At 27.0% G+C, this 15,202-nt stretch overlaps 1 protein-coding gene across 1 annotated transcript in view; it reads left to right on the top strand.

The window, feature by feature from the left end:
* Positions 1–15,202, top strand: part of Sick (sickie) — a 183,905-nt gene that overhangs the window by 11,151 nt on the left and 157,552 nt on the right. Inside the window, exon 2 of the mRNA XM_072891062.1 lies at positions 8,433–8,530. Coding sequence (XP_072747163.1) covers positions 8,465–8,530 — 66 coding nt within the window. The 5' untranslated portion in view covers positions 8,433–8,464. The remainder of the gene's footprint in view (positions 1–8,432; positions 8,531–15,202) is intronic.

Below are 15,202 nucleotides of genomic sequence, written 5' to 3'. Positions count from 1 at the left end.
TGAAATTAATAAATATGAATCGCTCATTCAACATTAATTACAACATTAATTATTTAACTAATTACGATTAGTACAATTAATTACACCAGTTATAAAACTTTAATCAATAAAAAATTAAAATAAGAAGAAAATAAAAATTACACAGAAATTTATCATTATTTGTGTTTGATTAAGAAAAGAAAATTTATAAATTTATTATATACATTAATTACAACATTAATTATTTAACTAATTACGATTAGTAAAATTAATTACAGCAGTTATAAAAGTTTAATCAATAAAAAATTAAAATAAGAAGAAAATAAAAATTACACAGAAATTTATCATTATTTGTGTTTGATTAAGAAAAGAAAATTTATAAATTTATTATATACAGAAATATAATAATTGTATTAGTCATAATTAGTTAAATAATTAATGTAGTAATTAATGTTGTTAAAATTTAATAACTATGAATGATTCATGGTTATTAATTTTATTATTATTAATTATTAATAACTGATTGATAAGAATAATGTTGTTCATTAATCATTGTAGCTTACTATTAGACAAACGTAATTAAGTAATTACGTTTTTATGAAAATAATTTTTTATGACAAAATTTTTCTCTATTTAATAACTAAACTAAAATCTAAACTTAGCCAAATGTGCAAATATATATACATGTATAACTTTTCTTCTCATACATTATACGACATCACAAGTAAACATATCATTAATCCCCAAGGAATCTTCAAAATTTTCAATTTTAATTAGTTTTTCCTTCCATTAAAACAATCAAATCATCATGTAAGTGCGTACTGTACTCAAAAACGAAATTGACTAAAACAGAGTGGAAAAGGAGAGAATCTGATGAAATTCATTAGAGCTCTGTTTCGTAAACAGATTGGGGTTCGGAAGAATGAAAGCTAAAGGGTGTCAAATCAAATTTCCCTGCCGAGTGAAAAAGAAAGCGACATCCGGCGCACACGGATTTAATTCTCCTTTTTTTATCTTCTCTTTTTTCTATTTTCTCATCGCTCTCTCGATACACTGATTCCGCTATTCTCTCGAAGGTCGCCGATGGTTAAATAAACTCCAAGGTTCTGTGAGCAGACATTTCTGCAAGCAGGAAAAGGAAGTACGAGATTGGGGTGGCCACTCTTGCACGGTTCTACGTAGATAAATGGTCTGCTACACTGAACTTCTCTGATAGAGATATTAATCTTTCTTAGAGCATCCCCTGCTCTCCTTTTCTCTTCTCTCTCTCTCTCTCTCTTCCTTTCTTCTTCTGCAAATATTTCTTTCTCATTCTGTGATAGTGTCTCTCATATCTGCTCGAGTTTTATCTTTCTTTCTCTTTTTTTCTTTACTTTTCTGTTACCTTTCTTCAATTTTATTAAAAAGAAGAGGTGAGACACGCAGGTACATATTTAATATCTACACATGTATCATACTTTAGGAAGGAGAGAGGGGGAGAGCGAGAGAGAGAGAGAGAGAGAGAGAGAGAGAGAGAGAGAGAGAAAGAAATACATATTACTCAATTATTTATATTATTATAAAATAATTTTTAATATAATATACATATGTATTTTGCAACTAAATTTCGAGGATCTTAGTTGTCTTTTTTATCACTTATTGTTAGTAATTGTTATTACATTGAATCTTACTTTTATTATTTTATTATTAATATAAAAGTATTTATAAAAATATATAATTTAAATAATAAGAAATTATGTAGTGATAAATAAGTTTAATAATAAGCAAATATTTTCCGTTTAGAGTTTTTTTCTTTTCTCAAACTCTTTTTTTTATATTATAGTTTTCTCGTTATAATATTTTTGAATGTTAATTCAAATTTCTTTTTATTTATATGTTTTCTTATGTTAAAAACACGTTTTATTTCGGCGATGTTTAAATTTGACGATGTTAAATTAAAATTTCTTTTTTTTCTTTTTATATTATAATATATATTTATTTAAATTAAATTTAAACAAATTTTTAATTTTCATAATTATAATAATAATTTTCGAAATTTTAATGTTGACTTTATATGAGCGTATTTATACTATTGTAATCCTTTTAGAATATATCTTTTTTCTACTTTCTCTTTATTTTCTTTTTTGTTGAAACCAACAAAAATGGTTGCTGTGAAAAATGGAATATTATACGTCCACGTCAGAGGGGTGGAAATCGAGATATGTAGCTCTGGCGAAAGTCAATTTTCTTCACAAACTTTTTACCCCGACAGTGTGAAAATAACTTTTGACCTCTCGATACAGTGCACAAGTTTTTTTTGCATATTACATACGCTGGTTATTCTCACAGCAAACATATTCTAGCGGATTATGTGAGAGAGAAAGGGTGAGAGTAAGAAAAAACGAAGAGAGGAATTCACGAGAGCTCGCTTCTGGTTTTAAGCCGATATACGCCAATAAACAAAGATTTTGCTTTGTGATTTGTATCTTTTACAAGGGAGAAGAATTTAGTTCTTTTTTTAATCGTAAAAAGGGTTTATTTTTTGAGAAGGTTTGTTTTTTAAAAGAAATAAACATGTAATTTGAATTCATTTTTTAAAATTCTTAATAACGATATAATGATATTCTATAAATTTCTACATTGTGAATATCAAATGTAATATCAAATAAATTTCGTAGTTAAATTAAAATAAGGAATTAAATTTTTCACAAATTAAAGTATTTATTAAATACACATGATTATTATACATTATTTATTATATTATTTATTATATAATTAATTTTTTTAATTTTAATGGATATTTCTTTCTATTTTTTTCTCTTTTCAGAAAATTTATTAGTCTCAGAAAAATTTAATATCTCTCTTACGAATATTCGCACGAAGTTTTCTCTCGTTAGAATATTAGAATAATTTTATTTATGTCACTATTTACAAGTCAAAAATTCAATTAAATTTTTTTGTTTGTTTCCTGATAGAAAAATTATTGAAATCAACATTTCCTATGATATTAAAAAAAATATCAAAGTATTGATAGGTATTTTGTTTCTGAGAAGATAACTAATTTTTCAAAATTAATAATATTTCAAATTTTTTAAAATTTAAAATTAATTTTATTTTATATGTACATTAAAATATTTTATATAATATAAAACATAAAATTATGAAAATATCTGAAGAAATTCAAATTTTTAAAAATAAAAACAGCAAATCTTTTTGGTTTTATAATTTGAGAGTTGTACAGTTATAAATCACAAAAACTTATGAATAAAAAATTCCTAACAAAATTTTTTTATATATTTTTTTAAATTTTAAATAAATTTGAAAAATTTAAATTTTAGAAAAGAGTGTAAAATAATATTACGACATAAAAATTTCTGAAAGAATATTTTTTGGAGAATAAAAATATAGAATAAAATAAATTAAATAAAAATATACTTGCTAATATTAAACGTATTAGAAAAAAATTTTAAATATTGTTTAATTTCGGAAATTGTTTACCTTATCTTTTTAGAAACGAAGTACTGATACTTTGATACTCTCTTTAATATCATAAAGAAATTAATATTTAAAATATTTATTATTAGAACCAAAGTTTCAAAATGCTGTTTAAAAGTCCTAAACGTGCCTATATATACACCTTGAACACAAACACGACATATACCTCGATATTTATATACGCGCGAATGAGTACGGACAATATGGAGTTTCATGGGGTAGAGAGCACACTGTGCATGCCATGGTGCGCCACGGTGTGTAGTATCACCGCTGAGGTAGGGACAGATCGATAGCATAAGAGTCCCTCCAGACCTTATGGTGCCTTCTCCTCCTCTTCCCTTTCTTTCGTCTCATTTCCCTCCCTGTACCTCTTTCCGTTTTATTTAGGCCGGCAAAATTAACGCACATTTTGCATTACGTTCTTTCTATGCAAGAAAAGACTTTTTAAAGAAACAGAAAAAGAAAAATGAGAAAATATCTTATTTTTCGCCTACATCTCTTTAGGGGGAGGGGGTAAGGAGGGGTTTCTAAAATTCTCAGAAATGAGAATAATAATCTTCTTGGTAAATACACCAAGAAAAATATGTGCCCTGCGCACTCATCAATTTCGCGGAGAAAATTATTTTCTACGAAATTGACGCATCAACATTTGCGTTGGCTCTTATTCGCCAATTTCTTAGTGGTTTGTTTGTAAATATTAAGAGCCTTATATTCGAATTATAAAAAAAAATATTTTCGTGCTTTTTCGTATTAACGTGTCATAGAGATTTTAGAGAGCAATTTTATAAAAAAAATTGTTTCTTACGTTTATCTTTTTTCAGAATGACTATTTAATAATTTCTCATTGATGATTATTTAAACGAAAAAACTGAGATTGAAAAGTCACAAATTGTGCAATAAATGTAAGGCGTTGTTTAAGTTTGCGAAAATCGATATTAAATGAATAAGGCTGATGGAAAAGAGAGAGAGAGAGAGAGAGAAAGAGAGATTTCTTTTGGTCTCTCTCTCTCTCTCTCTCTCTCTCTCTCTCTCTCTCTCTCTTTCTCTTGACACATAGCATTTAATTTCAAACACATTCGAGGGAGATCGAGGAAGATATTTGGTTTTTTAAGGTTTCTTGCAAAGTATTTTATTAACGAAGAATAGCAATGTTGATTTTTCCGCACATAAGAGCGAATTATCGATATAAAACTCTCAATTCTCGCGAATTTTAATGTTTATTAAGTCATGGAACAAATGTTGGGAAATTGTATATAAGAAATGCTCTGTAAAACTTGTTAAAAAAATTATTAAAAATTTTTTTTAGATTAGTAATTTTTAATATGTATATTATTTTCTTTTCTGTAAAATTGTATGTATTACAATATTTGTTTCAATATATGTTACAATAACGTAGTATAGTTATTTTAGTTATTGTTGTTTTATTTAAGCATGTTTTATATAGTTTAAAAAATTACACTCGATGAATTATTTAAAAAGTATCATAAAAATTCTGTTAAGAAAATTCATGTATTGTGCAAAAGTGAATTCGCATCGTGATATTGTTGATTCTGCGAAAATGGGAAACAAAGCTAGGGGAGCTGGTCGGATATAGTGATTAAAGCGATACTTCCGGTGGTCGTTATCGAGCTGTGAAGATAACATCACAGCTTTCGATCACTGTCACAAGACAAGCGAGTGTGTACCAGAGGAGCAAGCTGTCGTACTGATACAACGTTGCAAGGGTCGCGACAAATCCTATTTCCAATTCTCTCTTTCTTTTTCTTTCTCTTTCCTGTAGCAACATTGCTAATTAGATGCATGATTTCATCGACTAGCGATAGACAAAGAATAATTAGTGGGTACGAGAGGGAAATAACTTTGTCTAGAAAGATAAAACGTCTGAGATTGTAAGAAACTTTTGAGGAAAATTAAACACGGAAGATTTTGATGAAACATAATTTACTAAATTTATTAATTTGCTAACTTTTTTTATAAAGAAAAAAATACGGAATCGAATTTTGGGAATAGAAATATAAATGTTTTTCTCTTTTTAAATTATTTTCACTCGCTTGAAATATGACATTATGTAAATTTCGTAATTAATGCTTGTACATGAAAGAGAAGAGAATATTTTTTGTGAGTGTTCTGTCATATAATCTATATATACATATATTTCTGTACATCACATGATCTATATATGTATTCTATGTCATATCTATAGATGATATAAAAAAATTTTAATATATTGAAAGAAAAGATAATTTACATCATATTTTTATAATCCTTAGATATAATTGAAATATACGTGTAATTACTTTTTATCAAATAGAAGATTTTGAAATAAAATAAATGTTACAAAACTAACAATAAATAAATTTTATAATTATTTAATAATTTATATAATTCACACTTTTTATTATATTCACTAAATAACATTTGATTTAAAAAAAAAATGATAAAAATAAATAAATAATTAACTAGATTGAAAGTATAATTATATTTCTCAAGAAGTGCACAATATAACGTCTTTATGTGTGTGCGAGATCTTCGACTAATCGAGTACTTATAGATTGAATAGTGATAAAAAAAGGGATGATAGAAGAGAGCCAAAGTTTAGCGGAGGGAGTAAGATTATTAGTGTTCAGTTAAATGTAATGTCAAGGAGAGAGTATCAATTGGTCACGATATACGTACGGGATGTTTATTTGTGCTATTTAATGAGTCTCGACGCCGCTAAATTCCTATGATACTCGGCGCTTTCGTTTTAATGCTCTTGCCCTCTCACTCTTGCTGGCAAACTGCCACCATATTACATCGCCATAAGTGAATTAATGACATGTTGTGTATGATTAGTTACAGCATCTATTTAATATTATTTTTATCTACTTTTATCTGTTTTTATTGTTGCTCTTCGAATTATAGACTTAAGAAAAATTTAATACAAACTTTTGTGAATATCAACATTCAGGGAAATAAACACATTTCTCAAGTGATACAGAATTGTTTAAGAGACGGTGTTTATTTTTTAAAATAATTTCTCTACAATTAATATAGTTAACAATAGTTTGAAATAATTAATAATCCTTAGTTTATTTTAAAATTAAAAAAATACTTTATATCTTTGTTGCATTGATATATGTAAATCTTTATTTTATTCTTATATAAAGAATCTATTCAGTTTTTATTTAAAATTACAATAAGATTTTTTATTATTATAATAAAATATAATAAAATATAAGAATACTATTTTATGAAAAATAAAGAGATTTCTCTAAATAAAAATTTAATTACGGAGTTAAAAAAATTTATATTTTTAAATAACAAAATTGTTTTTAAATTAAAAATTGAAAAAAAAATTTGCAATTGCGTTGAAATTTGAACATTGTAAAATGTTCTATCAATTGTAATAATAGCGAATGGATACGAGAACAATCGTAATCATGAATGATCCGGAACTATACGTGAGTACTGTATGTCCGTTTGTCGCGCATTAACAGTGTTTATGCTCACAGCCAGCGGGGACAATTCGTATGCATCGTTAATCACGATGAATTTGCCACGTGATTAATCATGCTTTTCGCCCGATTAGCTTTCCTCCTACCTTCCGTCGACTTTTTCCACTTGCTCTCCTTAATTTTTTCTCTCTGTTTTTTGTTTCATGATAATATCGAAACTTTATTCATAAAATTTACAAGCTTAAACATTAAAAAAACTATACTGAATTTTACAATCTATAAACAAAAATTTTACGTATATATATGTGTGCCTGTGCGTGCGTGCGTGTGTGCGTACGTGTATGTGTGTTGGTCTGTCTGTATGTGGATTATTTAATGATTTTTTTATCCACACTGTCTTCATTCGCGTATATAATTTTTATTTATTCTAATTAATTTTTTATTTAAAGAAACTTTTTACTTTATAAGTTGTTTCAAATGTTCTTTTATATATATTAATTAAAAATAAAATTAAAATGTAATTTAGAGAGAGAAATTTGCGTAATTATTTTTTCCAAAATGTTTAAAAATATTTATTTTATGCATATATATGTATATTAACGCATAATAATAAATCTAAACCTTTTTACACAAGTTTTTTCTCAATTTCTCTGAAATTTATATGCATTGTAAATATAATAACTCGTAGAGTTATTATTTGTTGATGATGAAAGAGGATAAAATTTTCGCTCGACGGCCAAGGACGAGGAAAATAGCTTTAGCGGCTCGCGTTCACACGCGTTTCCTGGGAAAAACGTCGACGGGAAACAGGGTGGATCTTGAAAGAGAGATCGAAGGAACGAAGTTGGAACGGGAAAAGTAGAGAACCACCGTCGTCCTCCCTTTGGCCGGATATGTCATTTGGTACCTGGGTCACGTACCTCTTCGTATTGACAGGCCAACCAGCAGCCAACCAGGAGGCCTCCATTCCGCTGCTTCTCGTCACTACGCGCGATTTTCGGTCCGAGATGTCGGCATCCTGAAACAATCACGAAAACTCTTCGAAAAGTCATTTATTGATTGAAAATACTGAGTCTGGAACTAGATAACGATGAAATAGAATAAACAGAATAATGTGTTATTTATTTTATTTTAGGAAAATAATACATATATTTTCGCGAAAATTATTTTGTTATTAGTTTATTAGTTTGTCACATTTAATCTTTATGTAATAAATGTTTATCTTTTAAAATACAATGCTTTAAAAGTAATGAAGTAGAAAAAATATAATTATATTGTACGTATTTCATTTTATAAAAATATTCCTCAAATTCATTTCTCTCTACTATAGTTTTGTATAATTACATATGTTTCTAAAATAGTATTAATAATATAGATAAATATATTTATTTCTGAAAACAGGATTAATTAATAAATTTAATTAATCTGATTTTATTAATCTTTGTGAATTTTATTTTTAATTTTACATATTGCACAAAAATTAGAGACCAACTTTGTGTTAATAATATACATATGTGTATAACTAATGTATTGTTCTTGCAGCATATCGAGTGTCTCGCAGTGATGGTACAGCGATGAGCCTGCAGGCTCAGGCTCCAGCCCAGCGATCTGCGAGGTACTCCCCTCAGGAGACCATCAAGGTGAGTCTTTATTGAGTTTTTTTTTTTTTGTATTAATAGTTATGTAGATGTTAAAGGCAAAATAAATAATGTTATTTATTATTATATTTAAACATAATATTTGAATATTTTATAAAGAATACAGTATTTTTCAAAATTTCTTAAAGATATATTTCTTTTTAAATATATGTTTTTTTGTTATTTTACAATTTTAATGATAAAGATTTCTGTTGCATTTATAACATTTGCAAAGGTTTCACGAAAGTTGTACAAAAAGTTCTAGTAAAATTATTAAAAACGTTTTTTTTTATATATTTAGCAGTACACAACAATACAAAGCAGAATTTATTTTTCTTTTTTCTATCTGATTTCAATGATTAACAGCGGAACTCGCTCTCGCAATAATATCATAGTTACATCGATCACGTTACGGCTCGTTTGACATCTATGTTGAGATTAATTTCTCATGGCTGACTGTACACAGCTTGTTTCACTTGGCATTCGCGCCATAAGGAGAAAAAAAACGAAGTAGAATGAAGTAGAAAATGTGTTCAAAGTCAGTGTAAAGGAACAATTAGATGAAAATATTTGAGATCTAAATAAAGAAGATAATTAATGACATATAAATTAATTGAATAAAACTAACATAATAATTATTAAAAAAAATTTTCAAGAAATTTAAATATTGAACAGCTTACATATTAAATAACGAAAATTAAATAATTAATAAAAAAATAGACAATAGAGAAAATTAGGATGTTTTACAAATAACGATTACATGTTTAAAAATGATTGATAATTTAAGGACTAAATTGATGCTTTTGTGTGTGTGTGTTGTAAGCGCGCGCGTGCATTAATTTGCAAAGGGATATAGCGAGACGCCAATCATACAATTTTTCACTTGAATGCTTGCACGTTGCAACTTTCTAATAATTAAGAATATTCCTCGTTCTATTGAAAAATATAAAAATTGTAGGACAAATTATAATAAATTAGAGATGTGTGTATATATATATATATATATATAGTAATGTTTATATTTTTTATTATATATATACCCTGTATAAACATATAGATTTATATTTAAAATTTATATTTGTAGATAATTTGTTTGTCAAATTATCAACAATTTTAATTTAAATCTAATTGTAAGTAAACAGTTTTTATATGAAATGCTAAATTGTAAGTGAACATTTCTTATATGAAATGCTAAATTTTATTTATATTATTATTTTCATAAATATATTGATTTTATACAAATATATTATAAATGATAAAAGAGAAAATTCTGAAATAAAATTGTTGAATAATTAATATATTTATAATATAAAAAATATTTTGATAATTAAAAAATTATGATCATTGCGGCTATCAGTTACCTTAACTTCCTATATTCTGCAACCCTTTTTGATTAGATTTATTAAAAAAGAGAAGCCGCGAAGGGTCGAAAATTTAACAAGGGCGCGTGTGAAAGATTCGCAAGAAACATTCAAGGGAGCAGTAAAATTCTGCAGACGTAAGCCAATTTAGCGCCTACTAACCTTCGCTTTCCTGTTCTGTCCTGTCATTTCTCCTAAAATTCAATTTATAACATTCAATTTTTAAAATTATTCCATTATTATTATTATTAGATATTTTTTTATTGAGATTTAATAGAAATGAACTATTTAATATAATATTTAATATATGTATAATGTGTGTATGCATTATATAATACTATTTGATATATACAGGGTGTCTACTCACAATTATCCAAACAAATATTTCGCAATTGGTTGATGTTACAAAAAAGTTTAGTAAGAGAAATTTGTACAACTTTAAGTCTACTAGAAAGTGCATCTAAAAAATTTTTTTTACTCGTAACCTTTTCGAGTTATAAAAGTCATTTTTATTTTTTTAATAGAACTATTTTAATTTTTTATATCAATTGGTTTCTTATATATAATATTCCGCATAAAAAGTTATAAGAATTGCCTAAAATAGAATAGTTTATGAAATGTTTTATACTTTCATTTGACATAATTTTACATAAATTATGAAATATCGTAAATATTCATTATCACGATATTCATTTTCCGATTATCTTGCTTCAATATTTTTATATGCATATGCACAGAATAATGATAGGAATAATTGTTATAAAAAAACACATGGTTGTTTTACAGAAAAATAAATGAATTTGCAACGAATATTTACATATTTTTTATAAACTGAAAATAGCTTCTATAAATTGAAAAGGTCATGAGATTAATAATTTTTTTACGTGCACTTTCTAGCAAACTTAAATCCGTGCAAATTTCTCTTACATTGTAACTTCAATTAATTGCGAAATATTTGCTCGGATATTTATGGACAGATAAATAAATAAATATATATACATATACGATTACTTTATTCTAAATATAATATGTATTGATACTTTCTCATTACATTTTATAATTGTGTTAAATGTTTATTTATATAATTATTATATTTTTTACAAAGTCGCATTATTTTGTAAAATTTATTAATTCTATTAATTTATACAGTTTATTTAGAGTAATAGAAACGAATTGTATGAGATGAGCTTAATTTCACGTATCGTTGTAACGCACGTCGAGTTGTATCTTTAATTATCCAGTCAAGGGACGAAGGAGAATTCGAGGGATACTGCGAATGCCACCCAGAGGGCTGCAAAATAGTATCATCTCATTCTCATGGTTGGGGCGTGGTTCTATTTTCTCCTGGCCATCAGAAATCTTTTTTTCTTTTTGCTTTTTTTTTTACCAAATATCTATTTAAAAGACAAGAAGCGACTTGATTAATATTGCAAATATGAACGTGCGAAATTTCTTGTTGCAATATTACTATCCTTAATGAAAATAAAAAATATATTTTTTATAGTACTAAAGTTTTTGGAAAATTTTGAAAGCTAATTATGTTTGTAGAAATTAGAATTAAAAAATTGAAAAGTAACCTGTAAACGCAGATAGACATAAAAAAATCTAAATTATACAAAAATTAAATGACAAAATAACTTAAACTCTCCTTGAAGAGAGGAAATATAATATTTTCTCACGCTTATTAATTTGAAATTTTTTAAAAGAATTTCTTTAGTTGAAAATTTCTTATCACATTAATGTTAAAATATATCTGTATATGTATGTCTTTAATTCTTTTACATACGCAAAAATGCATGTCGTAAAAGGCTCTAGTTTTGAAAGAGGAAGTCACCCTTCGGAATTGAGCGGGTGTCAACGCGGAAGTTATTGCGGGAGGACAGAGGGAGTTGGAAAGTCGACTCGAGGCTCGAGGGTCGGTATTCGAACGAGAACATCCCTCGGGCATATTCTCGCGCGCGCGATGCCTGGCATCGATTAGCCATTTGAGAATCAAGTCCGTATCGTTCTTCCTCCTATACCACGATATATCGCAATTTTCTCTCTGTCTTTCTCGCAACATATTGCGTTCAGCTGGAGGGCGGAGGGTTATCGTCGATATCGCGTGAAATGAGTTCCGAGATATCGTGAGGCTTGAGTCTTTTCTTTTTTTTTGTAGAGCGTCAATTAGGTCGCTAAAGACGATTTTATTTTATTACTTTAATGCCATGGTTTTCTGTATCTCTGAAATTGATAGAGTTATAAAAATAAAAAATTAAAAATTATATTAGTTATTAAAATAATATTTATCAATTTCTTAAATAAGAATAATATACATATAGTATATAACTGTGATTTTTTTTATTATATAATTATTATAATTGATATTACTTTTTAGTAACGTTTTAACAAACAATAAGTAACATTAAAACTATAAATTACAATTAAAAATTTAAAAATGTTGATAAAGGAAATTCTTGTATGTACATAAATCATGAATATCTATTATGGAGATATTTTTCACGTTGTATTTATAAATTCGAAATTCCGCAAGAACAACCGTTGCAGTTGATTTGCCAAGTTTTAACTAAATTTGGAATCGTTAAGAGATGTCAACTAACGTTAATTACCGCCTGTCTTTAAAACTAATAATTTATTAAAATTATTATTGAGAATATTATTAAAAATATTATTAAGATTTTAAGATGATACGAAAGGAGCTAATTTACGATCGCTATTTCTATAAGTTGCAAGTTTGCTTGTACATCTTCATAAGTTTCTCCAATGAGATAAAATGACTTAAACAGTCTTTATTTTCATGTTAAACAATAATCGCGAATTGCGTTATTATTGATTGTGCACTCTACACACGCACACACGCATACCCGCACACTCGTACGTTCACACATCCACACACACGCATGTATTTTATTATAATTGTTTAAAATATCTCTATTATTGATATCTATTATAGATACTTAAGATATGTACTATTATAGATATATCTAAGATTTTAATTAAATATTCTGATATAATTGGGGAATATTTTTTTTTTTATAATATCTGATTATGCATATTGAAAATTTATTTATATTGTAATCAATTATTTATTGTTTATATTTGTTTATACTGATGTAGGTAAAATATTTAGAATATTTTGATAGAATCTGAGGATTTAATAAGTTAAATATTTTTTTCCATTTTAAATTAATATTTGATGCACAATAATTAAACATTATTACATTAATTATTTAATTATTTATTGATAATGCTTATAACATTTTAATATTATCAAAGTTTTATCAAGTAGAATCAAAAAGATTTGTAATTTTGATGATAAAGAACGCTGCACAAACTCTCTTGGTTATCTGATATAAGTATATTTTTAGAAAATATAATATTACGCAAATATCAGGGCGTATTTTATATTTATTTAATACTTTGTAATCTTCTTATCGATATACCTCAAGACGATAATATCGATTTATAGAGGTATAAAAATTATTAAAAATTAAAAATATAATTGCGAATAAAAGGAATCATAATTCTCACACTGAGATTTATTCATAAATATCATATTTTCTCGGAGTGTTTATCGGAGTGTTAATATCGCTTCGACAAATCGCTTTGGGAGGATTACAAAAGGTACACTGTATACAGTGTATACCAATGCAGAGATACATTAAGGCCCGTAAATTCACGCCCAAGATAAGAGGTAACCTCGGAGTTTTTCGCAGCCGAATTTTCTGCACCCTTGGCCACGTAGCGCACGATAAGCCTTTAATCGAAGATTAATATTATCGGGGTTTGGAGCCCTCTGTGTTGTCACGCATTGCGATTAAGGATTGATCTTACGTGCCGCCGGCTACGACTCTCTCTCTCTTTCATTCTTATCTCTTTGCAATTTATAAGGAACATCTTAAATCCGCAAGATAAAAAGAATAACCGCTGCTTTCGAATTACAGCTCTCTTTTCTGCGAAGGAGAACGATAAATAATTATAAGTTTTCAGTAGCGAGCATCAATGGGTTAAAGGATGATCATAAATCAACGGACTATTAAATTATCTTTGCGGTATATGTCTTGCGATAATTATAAATTATCTTGGCGGTGAGAAAAGCTTGCATACATGCATCCTGCGGATGAAACGCGTGCTAATTTCGTATCGTAAATGGTCGTTATATTAAAACGATTTTATTAATATACATAATTTTTGATTACGTTGATTTTCATCTTCAATGCAATCGCGATGTGATTAAAATACTTAATTCTTCTGCGATTTTAGGTGAAAGGAATGAGGAAATATCGATTAAAAATATATACATATTTAAAAATCTAAAATTATTTTGAAATGCACTTTATATAATAGTTAAATAATACTAATTTTTTATATAATAATTAAGTAATACTGATATTGTAACTCATTATAATTTTTTTTATTTTGTTACACTTAAAAAAACGAGATTACTATAACAATTTAAAAAAAGAAGAAAAAAAAAAAGTAAAAATGCAAAAAGTGCAGATTTTCGCATTTCTTGTTGCACATTATGATGCTTTGAGACTTTTAAAACATTTCACAATGACATTCAAAAATGGTTAGTTTATAACAAATTTAGTTGGATGCATTAGTACGCACTGGTGTACATTGAAAGTTTATCGTACACAAATTTACAATATAAACATAATTAATTAAAACATTAAGATAATTATAATAGTATGAATTATTATTATTATTAGTGTTGAATAATATTGTAATAGTTCTTAGGATTAATTATTTTATTTTTTAAATTACATATGCCAATATAAATTTGTGTATTATGATTTTTGTGTGCACTCTAGTGCAGTCCAACTGAATTCGTTATTGGACACGCGAGGTGCATGATAATACTCAAGACAGTGATTCTTTGACAGATGACTTAATTTCTTTATTACGCCTCAACTCTTTAGAAACTAAACAAGCTAACAAATATAAAGGATTATCTAGAACACGAAAGCTTTTTTCTGTTGAAAACATCGAAAGCCAAGTACCGTCAAAAATACCTTTTTATGTACTTTCACTTATGTTTCGTGTCACGACATGCATGAAGCGAAAAAAGACTCGTACTTAGGTATTGTTGGCTACTTAATAATTGTGAGCTATAATATATGTAATACACACATGTGTAGACATCTCATTCGCTAAATATAAGCAACTTGAACTGTACATATCTCTGCAATCCGAGCAATCGCAAACACACACATTTAGATCTCAAAAAACAATCGATAAATCATCTTAAGGAAAGTGGCTTGCAAATGCGTGCGATGATGACACATGTAACTTTGAAAAAGTTTTTGTC

Source organism: Anoplolepis gracilipes, chromosome 4, assembly GCF_047496725.1.
Source record: "Anoplolepis gracilipes chromosome 4, ASM4749672v1, whole genome shotgun sequence".
Taxonomy (NCBI): domain Eukaryota; kingdom Metazoa; phylum Arthropoda; class Insecta; order Hymenoptera; family Formicidae; genus Anoplolepis; species Anoplolepis gracilipes.
This window is presented reverse-complemented; position numbering and strand designations above follow the sequence as displayed.